Source organism: Prosopis cineraria, unplaced genomic scaffold, assembly GCF_029017545.1.
Source record: "Prosopis cineraria cultivar Desert tree isolate PC_DT_omini unplaced genomic scaffold, ASM2901754v1 PC7, whole genome shotgun sequence".
NCBI classification, from domain to species: Eukaryota; Viridiplantae; Streptophyta; class Magnoliopsida; order Fabales; family Fabaceae; genus Prosopis; species Prosopis cineraria.
In genome coordinates, this window is record NW_026555338.1 from 34,011,047 (window position 1) to 34,028,463 (window position 17,417).

The 17,417-nt window shown below is 34.4% G+C and overlaps 2 protein-coding genes across 3 annotated transcripts; both read left to right on the top strand.

The window, feature by feature from the left end:
- Positions 1-1,526: 1,526 nt before the first annotated feature.
- Positions 1,527-4,960, top strand: LOC129315601 (receptor-like serine/threonine-protein kinase SD1-7). Of its 2 annotated transcripts, none has more exons than XM_054959438.1 (7): positions 1,527-2,898; positions 2,993-3,139; positions 3,224-3,423; positions 3,503-3,713; positions 3,805-4,042; positions 4,184-4,331; positions 4,480-4,960. In XM_054959438.1, the coding sequence occupies exons 1-7, from the start codon at positions 1,647-1,649 to the stop codon at positions 4,789-4,791; spliced, it is 2,508 nt and encodes an 835-aa protein (XP_054815413.1). In that variant the 5' UTR covers positions 1,527-1,646; the 3' UTR covers positions 4,792-4,960. The 2 variants fall into 2 exon arrangements, with proteins under 2 accessions (XP_054815413.1, XP_054815414.1); XM_054959439.1 differs by having other exon boundaries at positions 3,509-3,713.
- A 4,505-nt stretch (positions 4,961-9,465) lies between these two features.
- Positions 9,466-13,784, top strand: LOC129315602 (G-type lectin S-receptor-like serine/threonine-protein kinase At4g27290). Its single transcript, XM_054959440.1, has 8 exons — positions 9,466-9,687; positions 9,814-11,297; positions 11,753-11,899; positions 12,012-12,169; positions 12,287-12,494; positions 12,613-12,850; positions 12,933-13,083; positions 13,173-13,784. The coding sequence occupies exons 2-8, from the start codon at positions 10,025-10,027 to the stop codon at positions 13,476-13,478; spliced, it is 2,481 nt and encodes an 826-aa protein (XP_054815415.1). The 5' UTR covers positions 9,466-9,687; positions 9,814-10,024; the 3' UTR covers positions 13,479-13,784.
- The last annotated feature ends 3,633 nt before the right edge of the window (positions 13,785-17,417 follow it).

Consider the following 17,417-nt stretch of genomic DNA (forward strand, 5'->3'; position numbering starts at 1 on the left):
CACCGGTGGAGCTCCTTCCGGCTCCCGCTAATGGATGGTGTCTGCTCTGTTGCAAGGAAAAACCAGGCCAAGTGGTGAAACTTGAAATCTTGGATCTTTTTGATAAGATTCAGACGATTCACCTTACCTGGAACAAGGGAAAATCTTACTTTGACAAGGTTCTTTGAGAACGATTGCTTGCTGTGAACTCTTCTATTCTGGATGAAGGCTGTCTCGATAAGCGAAAATATGCCGTTGTCAGATCTCAACATTGCATGCTCTCGGACTCTCGGTCGTCCATGGAGAGAGACATCCAGCATCCCCTTCTCTTGTTCTCGCGAGTCTACGACTTTCGATTTCAGAACCCACCGCGTCTATTATAGAATACCTTTTAATTTTTAATATAAAATAATTAATAGATATTAATTATAATTTTTTAATACTACTCTCATTTAAATTTATTAACTATAAAAAAAGATGTAATACAAATTTTAAAATTTGTCATTTTAATAAAAGTAAAATTAACAAATTTATTATATTTTTCAACAAAATAACTCTACAGGGGATTGGTGGGAAGGGAGTACTGCCCCTAGCGAACTGTGTTTCTTCTTTGTTTCCAGGGACCGGAACCTCTCCTGGTTCCAAAATTCCGGTGATGATACAGGTGCAAATCCTTACCTTTCATTTCTTCCCATTCAATCCAATGGCAGTTGCTCTGCCCGCTCATTTCTCGACAGCGACATTTCTGCAAAAGTTAAGGCATGGAGACAATGAACGAGTCAATGATAGTGAGATCTTTAATAAAAAAATTTTATAAAATAAATTATAAATATTAATTTAAACAATTATTAATAATTTTTTTATCATAATTTAAAAATTATATTTAATATTAAATACATATTTATAATTTTAGTTTTTGAATTTATAATAATTTAAATCGATATTATTAACTTATTTATTAAAAGAATTTGTTGAACATTTAATTAGTATTAATTTAATATTTTAAAACTTAGCTATCATTTTCCAAAACTTTGCAATGTCAAATCTTTTAATTATTTTTGAAAAAATTATAATTTTCATCAATTTTTTAATACTAAGGCCCTGAAGTTGACTCAGTCAATGAATGAGTTTTAATTAAGTCATTTTAATTAATTTACTCTTCATAATAAGTTAATTGATAATTATATTAATGTGTTCACATGTATACGTAGTTTAATGAAAATAAATTAGTTTTAAATTGATTTAATTTTCATCAGTATGATACTTTATGCTGCGTCTTGTTTATTTGTTTTTTAAACTTTTTGTCATAAAATGGTCCAGGGAGATCAGGTTCTAATATTGGTTTATTAGTCAAGAAAGAACCAGCCAGGAGCAGCAATCATTGGATTGAATGGGGAAAAAAAAAAAAAATTGGACGGTGATGATTTGCAGGATCATCACCAGGATTTTGAAATCAGGAGAGGTTCCGATCCCTTGTTTTCCAGTCTCACATGTCCATTTATATATATTCGCGGAAAGTTTTGATTGGAAGATATCAAAGTCTACAACCTAGTGGCAGAGGATTGTTGACTGAAGAATGGCATTTGATCACGATGCCTTGCTCTCAAATGCCTACTTTCCTTCATTAGACTAGATGACATTAGGATATCTGTCTCACAGACACTAACATGAAACTAAACTTGAATCTCAATTTGTTCCTGAGTTTGATGTGGCTGTCCTTACAGTCCACAGATGCAATTACGTACAGAGAAACGTTGGGGATGGGCCAATTACTGGGAACCTCAGATACTTTGGTGTCTGCTAACGGGAACTTCGAACTGGGGTTTTTCGCTCGTGAGAATTCGACCAAGTACTATGTAGGGATGTGGTTTAAGAAAGTTCCTAAAGATAACATTGTTTGGGTTGCGAATAGAAAGCTCGCCACCAGCGATTCCAATGCCGTTCTCACTGTTAATGAGGAAGGAAATCTTGTTGTTAAGAATGAAGGAATGGTATACTTCGTCACCAACATTTCCGGTGTCAGCAATACCCATGCTCTGCTCTTGGATTCAGGTAATCTCCTGCTGATGAACAACTCCAAGTTGAACATTTTGTGGCAAAGTTTCGACAATCCCACGAATACCCTTTTGCCTGGAATGAAGGTAGGATTTGACTCAGAATTAGAAATCAGTTGGTCATTGAGATCGTGGACAAGTGTAGAAGACCCAAGTCCTGGAAATTTCTCTCTTGAAGTTGACACTTCCAATTGGAGGCAGAGGCTAATAATCAGGAGGAAGTCTGAGATATACTGGGTTGGCGATGAACTATCTAATTTCACGTTTCAAAGTTCTAATAACCGAGACGGTGCTATATGGGACTTGGGCTATTTAACTTGGCAGGGGGACTATTCTTCTCGATTGGTTCTGGAAGTTTCTGGAGAGCTTAACCAGCAATTATGGTCACAAGACACCATGCAGTGGGTTTCTTTGCTGTCATCCAAGTGCGGGAGAAACGCAACCTGTGGAAATTTTGGCATTTGCAACCCGCAAGCCACGGACCCTTGTGAGTGCCTCCGCGGTTTTAAGCCGTACGATGAAGATTCTTGGAAGAAAGGGGACACATCCGCAGGTTGCGTGAGGAAAAATGAGTTATGCAGTAACATGAGCAGCAATGGATTGGGTGACGGGTTTTTACCAGTCGATAGAGTGGATTTTCCTTTAGACAGTCCGCTTGCCTTCAAGACTGAGAACGCTTTAACATGTCAAAAAGATTGCTCAATCAATTGTTCTTGCGTCGCTTATGCTTACGATGTTATGGGTCGTTGCTTGTTCTGGCTTGATCGAGTGTTGAATCTGAAGAACATCTCGGTTGATCTTAGAGATGATAATTCTAGACCAAGTTTCCACCTCAAACTGGCTCGCTCTGAGTTGATTGACAATGGTATGATGGAGGAAGCTCTTATGACTTGCATACGAACCGCCCCCCTTATTTGGGAAGATTATGCTGATTGTAATTTGCTTATTGCTCTATGCAGAGTTGAATACAGAAAAGAATCCTGATCATAAGTCTAATCAGAGCCAGAAAGTGGTGCTAACAATTGTCGTAGTTATCTCATTTCTTTCGTTGTTTACACTAGTCCTATTTGCATACTACTGCCGGAGGAGAAAGCTTGGGAGAGAAGGTAAGAAAAAATGTATAAAGCTTTGAATATGAATGTTAATAATGTGAAGTCACAAAAAGAGCTAATTTTCCTCTCACTGTACAGCGGAGGATCTGCTATTGTTTGATACAGGCATGAGCATGAAAGTTGAGATCTCAGAGCTTAGCGATGTCGATAAGGTTGGGAGAGTTAACAAAAGGGATGTCAAATTGCCATTGTTTAGTTTTGCAAGTGTTTCTGCAGCAACTAATAACTTTTCACCTGAAAATAGGCTTGGTGAGGGTGGCTTTGGACCTGTTTACAAGGTAAGATCCAAGTTCAAATCCTTTAGGTCCACAACAGAGCTTCTTGAAATAAAATGAACACGTAAAGACTAATTTGTAGGGTCAGCTGTTGAATGGGGGTGAGGTTGCTGTGAAAAGGCTATCTGCAAGATCTGGTCAAGGATGGGAGGAGTTGAAAAATGAAGCATTGCTCATTGCAAAACTCCAACACAACAATCTTGTTAGGCTTTTGGGTTGTTGCATTGAACGTGATGAAAAGATGCTGATTTATGAGTTCATGCCAAACAAAAGCTTGGATTTTTTCCTTTTTGGTCTGCACTTTTTTTTTAATCTCAATTCTTAACCTGTATGTGGAATTTTCTCATTTTATTTTAAACTTGCTTCACGTATAATGCAAAACAGATGCAACAAAACGCCGGATTCTCGACTGGGAAACCCGAGTTCGAATAATTGATGGGATTGCTCAAGGTCTTCTCTATCTTCATCAGTATTCTAGGTTTCGAATCATTCATAGAGATTTAAAAACTAGCAATATTTTGTTGGACATCAACATGAATCCCAAAATATCAGATTTTGGAATGGCAAGACTATTTGGTGGAAATGAATTACAAGCAAATACAAACCGGATAGTTGGTACTTAGTAAGTCTAACTAAAAGTTCCTATTAGTCTATAAAGTAACGATTTTTTTTAGTAGATCAATTCAATTGCAAATAAATATACATGTATTTTATAGGTATATTCCACTAATAAGTATCTTATTTGTTCATTGATGGCTTTCAGTGGTTATATGTCTCCTGAATATGCATTGGAAGGCATTTTCTCAATAAAATCAGATGTGTTTAGCTTTGGAGTCCTTTTGTTGGAGATAATAAGTGGGAAAAAGAATACTGGTTTGTATAACACAAACTCTCTCAATCTTCTCGGATATGTAAGTATCTAACTCAGAATCAATTTCTTATTTCTGCAAGTTCAGAATTGATTGATTATATGAAAATTGTGATTTCTAGAAGCCAGCAGAGATCGGTTACTTATTGCCATTTTAATGTTGGGTTCTTCATTTCTTTGTGGCTTTAAAGGCATGGGACCTATGGACAAGTGGGAGAGGAACAGAGCTGATGGATTCAGCATTAAAAGATGCATCCATAAAGAAAATGGTGTTACTAAGATACGTGAATATAGCACTGCTTTGTGTTCAAGAAAGTGCAGTAGACAGACCGACCATGTCTGATGTTGTTTCAATGCTTGGGAATGAGAATGTCGTACTGCCTTCTCCTAACCCTATAGCTTTCCTGAATGTAAGAGGTATCAGGACTTCAAGATCAGAAGGAAGCTCAACAGAAAATGTTTCTATCAATAACATGACTGCTTCTGTTATGGAAGCAAGATGAGCTGGGACTTCCTTACATGTATATTACTTCTTAGCAAACATTGCAGGTTTGCATTATAGGATGTCTCTACTTCATTTTTTGTTATATCTCGGTTAACTTGTATTATAATTAGGAATCAAGCAAGGATTACCAAAGAAAATCATAATATATAAGGTTATTGTATTATTTACATAGCTGATTAGCTAATTTCTGCAAGTCTGTGTGTTGCCCCGTGTGTTCTGCTCAAAAACAGAGGGAGAAAGAAAGGATACAAATCAAAGTTGAAATGCATGAGTATTTTCTATAGTGTTCTGTTACTTTGTATACTGATCAATCATCCAAAGCCGCCAGTTTTGAATTTATTGGTGCTTGATAAATTTTAATGCCTGCTGTTATGGTTGACAAATCAGATGTCTAGTTCCTTGTCATCCTAACAAGTTAATTTATTGATAGCAGTCAGCATTCTTGTAATCTATTTTTGTCATCCTCTTGCGCTTGTGTAAACTGACAATTTCCAAAAACTAAGGACTGATCAGTGATCAACATCAGGCCCAAAAATAAAAACAAGGCTGGTCATATTGTTTTTTTTTTTTTAAATTGTGTCAGTTAAAGTTGGTTGGCTCACCACGCTCTTCTTGACTATGTTCTTACCTGGTCCGTGAGAGACTTTGGTTGGTTGAGGCAGCCGTTTAAGACCTCCAAATGAATTAGGGTTCAGTTTTTCATTTTTGTTTCGAATTGTCACTTTCAACTGAAATCTTCTTGGTCATGTTAGTGGAAGCACAGTGAAATTTACAAATTGGTTGAAAGGTCAAATCTGAAATTAGAATCAAACTTAGTGACTAATTTGATTCTCACGTTTTTCAGGCATGGAGACCCTGGACTGAACAGAGACCATTGCAACTCACTGATAAGTTCTTCCGTGAAGCACCGTTTTTGAAGTCTTATGACGATTTATTCATGTGGGATTGTTTAGCGTTAAGTAAAAGTGAGAAGATTGACTCGACATGTCGTCTGTGGTACTATTATTGAATTAGTAGAAGCTATTAGTAATGCCTATTGCCTAGCACTCCTGGTTTTTACTCCTATGATCCTTATTATAAATTGTTTTTAGTAAACAATAGACCTGTCAACAAAAGCCAGTTGTATTATTAGAATTTAGAATTGTTTAAAAGCAATCCAAAATAAAAAATGTTTAACCATTTAAGAATATTACACCGATTGCATGCATGGTTTTGGTCCTCATTGAAAGCTGAATAATTTGATAAATATCTGCAAATTCACAGTTTATGCTCAGCTAATCACATCATGTTTTTTATGGAAGAGAATTGAGGATTAAGAAAGGAAAAAAAGAAAATTTATTCTATGCATTCTTCTATACGTGGAAATAAGTATGAAAGTTAAAGAGAAAATAAAGATATATATATATATATATATATTATACTCATGTCTATTCTATTTATAAATTAATTTTAACATGTTTTTGCTAAAAATAACAAAAACCTTAAAATTTATTATTTTTATAAAAATTTAATAATTTATATTTTTACTTTTATTAGATATATATTTTAATAATATATTCTTTTAATATTTATTAAAAATAGAAAGAAAAAAATTATAATAAAAATTTTAAAACATGCCTCAGCCTTGTAGATAATTGTCTATATATTGACTGGAGTTAGCTGGCTGTTGGAGTATACTTTGTTTATCCTTATATATAATCTATTTTAAAAATTTATTTTATCTCTAAATATAAAGAGTATCATGATATTTTTAAATAAGTAGATATTTTTATTCTTATCTTAAAAAATAAAAAAATATTAATTATATATTTTACTAGCCGTTATTAAAACTTCACATAAAAACTTAAAACCTGATCAGCCATGTCCAACTCAACAAGACCTGGTGTTAAAAAATGCAATCAATCGAGTCAGCATGAATCATTGGGTAAGACTAATCTAGGATGGATTGTTTAGACCATTTGGTTTGACTTGATCCAAGTGCCTGTATTTATTTTTTAAATATATATAATTAAATAAATTTTTACACTTTATTCCTCAATTTCCCTTCTCCCGTTTGATGACATTATCACTATCCTCTTCAAAATTTCACTTTTGTCTTCGTGTTCATCAGTTCACCCTCCCCTTCCTTGATCCTCTCTCTCCACCTTCGCCTTTCTCTTCCGTGTCCTCTACTTTGTGAAAGAGTAGATTTCGGATTATTAATGTATGATGTACTTTTGATTATTGTCAGTCTTTTGAATTTGGCCTTTGAATTATTTTTTTAAGAGGAAATTTTGTTAAAGAATGAAACTATAGGTAGAGCAATTGTATTTATTTATTAGTTTCCTTCTCTTATAAAAAACCTGAAACTTCTTTGGAGATTTAAGTAAATTTGGCTACCGATTCTTCAATTTTTTAAATATGATTTTTGGTTGAGTTCTTTTATAGCTTTTCTTTTGGAAATACCACATCCAAAAACCTTTCAAAACAATTATTTATAGATAAAAATTAATATAAAATTTTTTATTGCTAAAATGATAATGGAAATTTATTTTTTTAAATGATAACTTGTCATTAATCTTATTTATGAATAATTTTCTTAAAAAGTCTGAATGCACTTGTTTCTTGTCTTTTTTTTTTTTTTACTCTTTAAAATAAAAAAGAGGCACCGTAAGCTAGTCTTTTAGTCCAACAAAATAAGTCTAGTTTGATCTGGTATTGAGTTATCGTTAGGTTGGACTAGATCATGAACTGAAATACCTAGTCAAAAATATTTCATATCAAACTTCAAGTTAGGCATGAATCCTAATTTAAAATTGTCTGAAATTAATTGTGATATTATTAAAAATAATATTAAAAAAATTATTATAATGTCACCTGATTTCAATCAAAGTAACAATTTTTTATCAATGTACGAGAAGGAGGGGCAGCAATTATTAGATTGAATTGATACAGGTTGGGTGGGGGATTATCCTTTTCATAGTAAACAGTTCCATTCTGCTTTCCCGTTCTTGGTTTCTAGCTATTCCTCTCTCCCTTCCAGCTGGAATGCGGATTTTCTACGCTTCAGGGGCGGCTTGTCACGAATGATATTTTCATGACCGTATAAAGACTAAGATAATGAACGATTCGCTGGTTAGACTCACATAATATGGGTAAAGGGGGCGACATTGGCATTGGGTGCGTTCTGCGTTAGTCTTCAGGCTAAGTGCACAATTGGTCGGGGGCTAGTACCGCCTCCCTATTGAGCCCATGGCAGGGCGAAACCAGTGTGATTCGTATATGGTAAGGCTTGTCCTGAGGATTATGGGGTCCTCGGGACTTCGCACGGGCGCCGTGTGCTGCGCCAGACTCTCAACCCGTGACAGAGTGGTATCAGAACAGGACGTACTTTACTGCCGTGTGCTTGTGGAGTCCCACATTGGGACTAGTCGATCTCGGCACCGCTCCAAAGGCCTGTAAGGTGCAGGTGGGTCCACAAGTGGGGACTCGGGCGGGAAGGTTGGCCGTGGTCGACTCCACTCCTGTTGGCTCACGGGTGCGAGTGGGTCCGAAGAATGCAAGACTCGGGTGGCCATTCAGCAATAAGCTGATGTGTTTGTGGCAGTACTGTACGGGCGATCCTTGGGGGGAGTCTTTCTCCCCTAGCACGAGGGCGTGCTAAATTGGGTGTGGGAAAATGTCACGAATGATATTTTCATGACCGTGTAAAGACCAAGATAATGAACGATCTGCTGGTTAGCCTCGCACAATATGGATAAAGGGGGCGATATTGACATTGGGTGCGTTCTGCCTTAGTCTTCGGGCTAAGTGCACAACTGGTCGGGGGCTAGTGCCGCCTCCTTCATGAGCCGCTTCCCTGATGAGCCTATGGCAGGGTGAAACCAGTGTGATTCGTATGTGGTAAGGCTTGTCTTGAACATTATGGGATTCTTGGAACGCCGCACGGGCGCCGTATGCTGCGTCAGACTCTCAACCCGTGACAGGCTGCTCACGATACTAGCCATCGGCTTGAATGGGTGATGCTCTTGTGGCCTTGTGGTTGTCCATCTTTTGAACCCATTAAACACAGCTTGCTGGTTTCATGAATTTCGAAGCTGAATCTACGCACACTCAGAAATTACGTTTTCCTCCAGTTCTCTCTAGCTTCGCTGAGGGTTAATATTAGTTCACTCTTCTCGTAAGCAAAACATAAATGAAACTTACTTCAACCTTCACTATCCCCTCTTCACCAGTTATTTGCAGAAAAAATAAAGCTTCCTTCCATATCCCCTTGAAAAATAATATGCCAGAGCTACATTGTTTGTCCGCAAAACTCCAGCCATTCTCACCAAATGAAGTTTCTCTCACAATAGCTAAGACAGGCAATGAAATCCTTGCTAAATGACAATGTTATATATTTTATCAATGAACTAATCAATCACTTAATTACTCGGTTTCGTAGAAACTTCCGTCAGATATACGGTTAATTTAGAGATGGGTGAATGCTGGCTAATCTAGATATAATATTGAAATAGGAAACACTGAAAAAGCATGGTACTGGGGGTTTGTCTATGGAGTCGGATATGGCAGGCGAAGGTACAAGACAGATTTAGCCTTAGAATATTTTAGTTGCCGTGCCGTGTCTCATTACTCGTGCACGCACATGGCCGCTTTATACTTTATCCCCTCGCCTGAAATTATTTTAATAAAAAATACAAATTGAGTCCCAAAGTTCTCTCCAATCTGCGTTGCCCTCTGCACTAAAATACCCCTCTAAATTATGTTCTCCGGATCATTATCATCAACCTTCAAACCAGCTCCACATTTGACTTGTTGCTGCTGCAATGGCCTCAAGTTAATCTTCACTGATTTCTGTCGATCTTCTTAGTGGCTACGTTCCTTTTTTCGGTCGAAAGTGGCTAGGTTCACCAGGGTAAACCAGAATGTGGATATCATTATGTTATTTTAGATTAAATGCGAATTTATGCTTATATTATGAATTGCTTTTAAAAATCCCCTTGAAAAGCGCTGTAAAAATCAGTTATTTGCTGTACTGCAGGAATTCATAAAGTGGAGAAGAAATAAAAGTAGAATAAATCGTATTTCGGTTGAAAATGTCATAAACAGCAACAAATCATGCATTGAAAGCACTTTTCACTGAGACCCACATCCTTTATACCATTACCCTTCAACCATCGCAGCCAGGTCTGTATCTTGCTTCCTTGACATTTTCCGGGCGGCAAAAGATACATATTGGTGCATTATATTTAATGGTAATGAAGAATTTTCCTGTACTGCCTATTTGCATTGCTTTACTCTTCTTTAGAACCTCCACTTCATTAGACAGTATCACTCCGAGTCAGCCTTTAAGAGATGGTCAGACCTTAGTTTCAAGTGTAGGAGCATTTGAGCTGGGTTTTTTCAGTCCTGGAAAAACGAAGAACCGATACGTGGGTATATGGTACAAGCATATTTCTCCTTTGACAGTGGTATGGGTGGCCAATAGAGAAGCCCCGCTCAGTGATGGCTCGGGAATTTTAGCAGTGAACGATCAGGGAATTCTTGTCCTGGTGGATAGCACAAATAGGACTGTTTGGTCATCTAATAATTCTATAATAGCTGAGAAGCCAATTGCAAGGCTCTTAGACACAGGAAATCTTATCATTAGTGACAAAAGATACAGTGATAAGGATCATTTCATATGGCAGAGTTTTGATTATCCCTGTGATACCTTATTGCCAGGAATGAAGCTTGGACTTAACCTGGTCACTGGTCTGAATAGGTTCCTATCTTCTTGGAAAAGCCCAGATGATCCTAGTCAAGGGGAACATATACTGAAATTATACCCTCAAGGATATCCACAATCATTTCAATTGAGGAGAAACGTCATACATTTCAGAGCAGGATCGTGGAATGGCCTTTATTTTACTGGATATCCAGTTCAAAAACAAAATCCAGTATACATGGCTAAGTTTGTTTTCAATGATAAAGAGGCATATTATGAGTATGAACTCGTGAATAGTTCAGTTTACTCCAGAATTACAATGTCTCCTTCAGGCATGGGGATGCGTTTAGTATGGAGTAATCAAAGAGGCATGTGGGAGATTATCTCAGCTAACATGGCAGATCAGTGTGACAACTATGGCTTGTGTGGGGCATACTCTATCTGCGATTTTAGTAGCTCCAGTGTCTGTGAGTGCTTGAAAGGATTTATGCCCAAAAATGTGGAACAGTGGAATATATCAAATTGGTCCGGTGGATGTGTTCAAAGTGCTCAAATGGATTGTAGCAGTATAGATGGCTTCCGAAAGTATAGAGGTGTGAAATTGCCAGACACATCTTCGTCCCAGTTTAATAAGACCATGAACCTTGAGGAATGTCAACAATCATGCCAGAGAAATTGTTCTTGTACAGCATTTGCAAATTTGGATATCCGTGATGGAGGAAGTGGCTGCTTACTTTGGTTTAATGATCTGATTGACATGAAGCAATTACCTCAAGGAGGACAGGACATTTTTATTCGTGTCCCTGCTTCAGAGTTAGGTGCACTCTTCTTCCTTGTTTATGCTGTTTCTTGTGTGTTTTCATCCTATCTCTTTAACCTTTATGACTCCTACTTGTTTGATCATGATTCAGAGTGATCCCCACCCTTACCCCCAAAATGAAAAGAAGGGTGTAATGGAGCGGCAATTTCCATGATGATACTGATGGCTCTTTCAGTTCTGCTATATGAAATGTCATCCACAAGCAACAACAACAATACAACAATAGCTTAAACAAGAATATGAGTTAAAAGTTTTTGGTATTGATCACGTGCAAAAAAATACAGTGCTTGTTGATCGATTTTTCAGAAAATTTCCATCTATTGTCAATTTTGTCTGCAGCATCAAGAGATAATTGCAGTTTGCTTTAATCAGATCTTGTTCTCTCAACTGTTGTTAGCATCAATTGAATCGTTGTGATCAAATTCGTCACTAATAGTACTCTCCATTTGGCAGACTTTTTTGAGAATAAACGCTATGGAAACTTCAATAAGAGAAAGCTCCTAGGAATCGCTGTTGGTTCTGTTGCAGTAAACATGGGCATGATGCTTATAATTTTGGGATTGATTAAATGTGTATGGAAAAGAAAAGTCAAAAAGTCAGGTGAGCTTCAACATCTTCTGAGATCTGAGATAACCCCCTAGAAGGCGCAAAAAGGAGATACGTTTCGTCGTGGTACTTAATTTTTGGAATTTGTTATTTTACACCATTGCAGGGATGACAAAAATATGTCATAAGAATCCTTGCTACAGTAAATTAAGAATGGAAGACACGGATCTACAGATATTTGATTTGTCAATCATTGCTAAAGCCACTGATAATTTTTCAAGCGCCAATAAATTAGGAGAAGGTGGCTTCGGACCAGTCTACAAGGTAATGTAAAATTATCGTTTTCTTTTTTCTTTTTACCTGAAGGAAGTATAACATTATTCAAATAAGTACAGTTTTATATTCTAGAGATTTCTAATTATTCCATATGATGAATTGAAGGGCGCTTTGGGAGATGGACAAGAATTAGCAGTGAAAAGGCTATCTGAGAATTCTGTTCAAGGTTTTGAGGAGTTCAAAAATGAAGTTTTGTTGATAGCCAAACTTCAACATCGTAACCTTGTGAAACTTCTTGGTTGCTGCATTGAAAGAGAAGAAAAATTGATCTATGAATACATGCCGAATAGAAGTCTAGACCACTTTATTTTTGGTATGAACCTTTATAGGTTACAATTGAACATCTTTGGCAATGCTCTGTTTTCTTATCTTTAGTATTTGAATGCTAAGACCGCAAGAGGTATGATAAGCATGTCTCTGTAATTCAATAGATGAAAGTAGAAGCAAGGTGTTGGATTGGACAGAGCGTTTCCACATAATTAATGGCATTGCTCGTGGACTTCTCTATCTTCATGAAGATTCTAGATTAAGAGTCATTCATAGAGATTTAAAAACAAGTAATATTTTACTAGATACAAATTTAAATCCAAAAATATCAGATTTTGGCCTAGCTCGAACATTTTGGGGAGATCAAATTGGGGCCAAAACAAGCAGGATAGCTGGAACATAGTAAGATTTCCTTTTCATGATTCATTGTTCCTATGACTGTATTTACATTAAACTTATTTCAATTTACATGTTACTCTTATAGCGGTTACATGCCTCCTGAATACGCTATGCATGGACATTTCTCGATAAAATCAGATGTTTTCAGTTTTGGAGTAATAGTACTAGAGATGATCAGTGGAAAGAAGAATAGAGAATTTTCAGATTTAGAAGACTTCTTGAATCTTCTAGGATATGTAAGTTTAATGATTTAACTTCCTACCCGATTCATTAAATCAGAATATGGCTTTTACCTTACTAATATGATTCCCGCTCTTGCTTTCAGGCATGGAGACTCTGGAGAGAAGGAATGGCCCTGGAATTAATGGATCAAGCATTAAGAGAAAGATTCAATCTATCCGAAGTCATGCAATGCATACAAGTGGGCCTGTTATGTGTGCAGCAAAGACCAGAAGATAGACCAGACATGTCATCTGTGGTTTTAATGCTGAATGGAGAGAAATCATTGGCCGACCCAGGTGTTCCCGCTTTCTACATTGAAAGTAAAATGCCTGGAGCAGATTCTTCCTTGGAAAAATGTAAACCTTCCTCACCAAATGAAATGTCCCTTACAATATTCGAGGCAAGATAGTATAGACTAAGGCTCTACTTACCTGAATGGAAAACGTTCATCAGTAGAAAATCACTCTCATTGTGCTGCGAAACATGATAGTAAGTCCTAAAACTATGATGAAACTTCTACATTCGATATAAACATCTAAACCAGGAGTTGGGCCCTGCTTGACGTACATCTTGTCTTCAGTCGTCTTCCTGAGAGACGAGGGCACACCAGTTGCTCCGATTGTCTCAGGCCATTTCTACAAGAGCAGAAGAGGGTAGAGGCCTTGTACTTAATTTTCTTTGTCAAACTTCAATATATCAAAGAAATTTTCAGAGACGGACTCAATGTTTCCACTCCCGTGGCCGTTGGTCATGCTAAGCCTAATCATTTTTTCCCCTCCCCCTCTACTTCCTCTGGACGCCATTGATGAGAACAATGATCTTCAACAACGCTATTTTCACTAAATAAGCTACACCTTTTACATTTACTAATTCCTTCAATCTTCTCAAATGCCTCTCCCTTCTCCCAATCAATTTTGGCAGCTTTTGGAAATTCACTTCCTTTCTATCTCAGTATATATAGAATAGGCGAGGAAGTGTTAGGAGCTCAATATTGGGAGGGGGATTCATGACAATTTTACCAGGACTCACTCGACCTTCTATTGAACATAATTCATAATTCTTTATAGGTGTTTTTTTTTTTTTAATAATACCCGCTTATCAACAAAAGTATCATTCATTATGAGCATAAAATTAAAAGAAAAGCTCATCTTAAAAAATTAACATTTTAAATGAAAGAATCTTTAAATTTATAAATCACACTTCACCCTCATTGTGGGGCTCATAACATGAAACCCACCTCAACAATGAGTTGGTTTTGCTGCAGTTTGTACCTTGGTGCCTTTTATTATTTGTTCAGAATGTAACTGGGTTTTTTTTTTTTTTTGGGTAACAATGTCACTCTGTTAGAGTTCTTTCCTACCTCAATTTTATGATTGGCTAAATTTCGCCTCTAAGTTTATGTAATTGTATTTATAGCATAATATCAGCAAGTTTTTTTTTTTGGCTGATATCAGTAAGTTTAAAGTTTAAACTGACCAAATACAAAGAAGTCCAGGATCTTGTTAGGCATAAATTCATAAATTAGCATCCTTTCCTCTGCATGGATGCAACATTTCATACTTTTAAATTTTGAAAATTAAAAAGGGTCGGACAAAAAAAAAAGAATTAAATTAAGAGGGTGAATTAATAATAATTATAATTTTTCAACATAATTTAAATTAATAAAATGAACTATTTTAAAATCTTTAACAGATCAATATACTTAATGGCATTAAAAATTGTAAATTAAAGCATAAGTTTAACCTTAAAGGTTCTCCGTAATTGTAGCAAAATTAAAAGATTGTATTTTACTTTAAATTTAGAGAGAATATCAATAAAAAACTTCAAGAAGAATTTAATATTTTACAAAAATTTTGAACAAATAGAATACTTGTTAACACAATAATTTCACTTATTAATTTGTTAATGTTTACCTGTAAATAATCCTTTTAAGAAATTAAATTTCTTATAAGGTCTTTTATTGATGTTATCCCTTAAATTTATTTATTTACTATATTAAATATGCTTATCTTGTATATACTACATAAAATGTCAAGAATAAAACAAATCATTCATGATCTAGGAATAATGAGATTTTTTTTATGAATATATAAATGTGAGTATGAATTTCATAAAAAGTTATATAATTGATGATATAATTCCTTTGTTAAAAAATATAAGATATTTTTAATCAAATTTTGCTCTCCATTAAAATAGTTAATTGTGTTTAAAATAATATTATATTTTCATATTTACTCTTATTTAATATACTATTTTATTTTAAAATAAATACAAAGTGATGTATTTATTAAGAATATTTTAAAAAATAAATTAATTACACATTAAAATATTAAAAATATTTTATATTTTTTTATGTTTAATCCGTCAAAATGTTTTATATTTTAAATCCAAGTGTGTATCAAAACATTACAACTCGCTTGTGGAGATCACGTCAAGTCATGTTCGCGAAGTAGCAATAAAACAGCCCAAGACTTTCGTTCTTTCTTTCCAAGGAAAAGGAGCGATGAGGAATAGAGGATGAGATAATTGCAAATTAAAATCGTATAGTTTTCGTACTTAATGTCATATTTTTTTATATATTTTTATTTAAAAAAATTATAAATTTTGTAAAATAAACTTATTTACAAATAAATTTTATAAAATTCAAAAATCACAATCAAATCTTTTAAAACTTAAGTGTAATTTGAAATTAAAATATGTAGATAATAATTTTTTTATTAAAAATACATTATATCAAACAAGTAATTTATAACTATTATTTTAATTTTGTATAATTATAATTTTACATATTCAATATTTAAACTAATTATGCATTACAAGTTTTTTATTAATGTATACAATTACTTCAATATTTTATAATTATAATTCACATATTTAATAGTTAATTAAACCAATCATGCCATACTAAAAAAGCTTCATACTAATTATTCACAATTAACATTTTAATATTTTACAACTATAAATTTATATATTTAATAGTTAAACTCATCATTTATTATTACTAAATTTAACATTAATTACTTATAATTATTTTTTTATTAATAATTTATAAATATAACTTTATCACACCTTAATTTTAAATTATATTCATATTTTAAAAAATTTATTGTAATTTTTATAATTTAACGAGACTTATTAATAAATAAGTTTGTTTTGCGGCGCCTGTATAAAATTTTGATAACGACAAAAGAGACAGGGGCGGAGACTTGTGGGTGAACCGTGAAGGAAGGAGTCGAGGTCAAGAGGGTGGGTGGGAGTGGGTACATTTATGATCACGGGCGACCACTCGTTGATATTATATCTTTGCAGCAATAATTTTGTGACTCAGTCATACCCTGTCTCGCTGCTGCACTGTTTTCAGTAACTTTTAAGTTTTAACCAGCCACAATCAATGCGAAGAACTCATGTTTGTCTCCTACTGCAAATGATGCCGCTAAAGTAGTTTTCTTTTTTTATCTTTTTGAGTGAAAAGCGGGCTTCTTTTCATGACGTACGTGCTCCGTCCTTCACTATTTTGCCTGATTTCAAGACTCAAAGTGCAAATCACACATACAATTAACACTATCAGTTAAATATTAGATTGATAATCTCTCATTGTTTTTTTTATTAATTCTCTTATTTTAAAAAATAATTAAAAATTTTATATTATTATTTTATTAATTTTAACTTAAGTTACAAAATTAATATTTCTTATTAATTTAATATTTAAAAAAATAGATGATTTCTCACTAAATTTTTTTACTAGTTTACATTTTTCTAGCAATAATTTAGACAGACAAAGTATATTCATGTAGGCTATCCCAAATAAGCCTTGCTAGCTAAGCTCAGCTAAAACTTTTTGGGTTCTAGCTAATCCAACTATTTGAATTATTAAGTCTTAAAAATTTAAAAATTTTTAAATTAATTTTTACTTTAAAATTGATTATTTTTGATTTTATAAAAAATATAAAATATATTTTTTGGATACTTAAAACATGGATAAGACTCAACTTTTTAAAAAAATATGGGTCTGAAAATTTAAAAACAATTTTAAAATATATTTTAAATATAATTTGAAGATATTTTATAAATTTAAAATGATAAAAATATGACAATGTAAATATTAAAAGAAATAAAAAACAATTAAAGGATTCCAAAATCTCCCTCAACCCAAGACCCTCTTTAAGTCTTTCGCTCTTGCTTTTTTATAGCCAACCACTTTGAGAGCTATGTGAATATCTTTGATTATATTAGTCGTCGGTTTACGTCGTCGACTAACCACTGGTGAAGACAGCGATCAATATCTATATATTTAAATTCTATACATAATTAATACTAGACCATTCGCGTGCGAGTTAACAACAATAGT

Bases quoted from the DNA above. Each gene is read 5' to 3' on its own strand.
- LOC129315602 (XM_054959440.1), top strand. From the start codon at position 10,025: ATGGTAATGAAGAATTTTCCTGTACTGCCTATTTGCATTGCTTTACTC. The intron at 11,298-11,752 runs GTGCACTCTTCT...TCCATTTGGCAG, and splicing joins TGTCCCTGCTTCAGAGTTAG to ACTTTTTTGAGAATAAACGC. The intron at 11,900-12,011 runs GTGAGCTTCAAC...ACACCATTGCAG, and splicing joins AAGAAAAGTCAAAAAGTCAG to GGATGACAAAAATATGTCAT.
- LOC129315601 (XM_054959438.1), top strand. From the start codon at position 1,647: ATGAAACTAAACTTGAATCTCAATTTGTTCCTGAGTTTGATGTGGCTG. The intron at 2,899-2,992 runs GTATGATGGAGG...TGCTCTATGCAG, and splicing joins CTCTGAGTTGATTGACAATG to AGTTGAATACAGAAAAGAAT. The intron at 3,714-3,804 runs GTCTGCACTTTT...AATGCAAAACAG, and splicing joins CTTGGATTTTTTCCTTTTTG to ATGCAACAAAACGCCGGATT.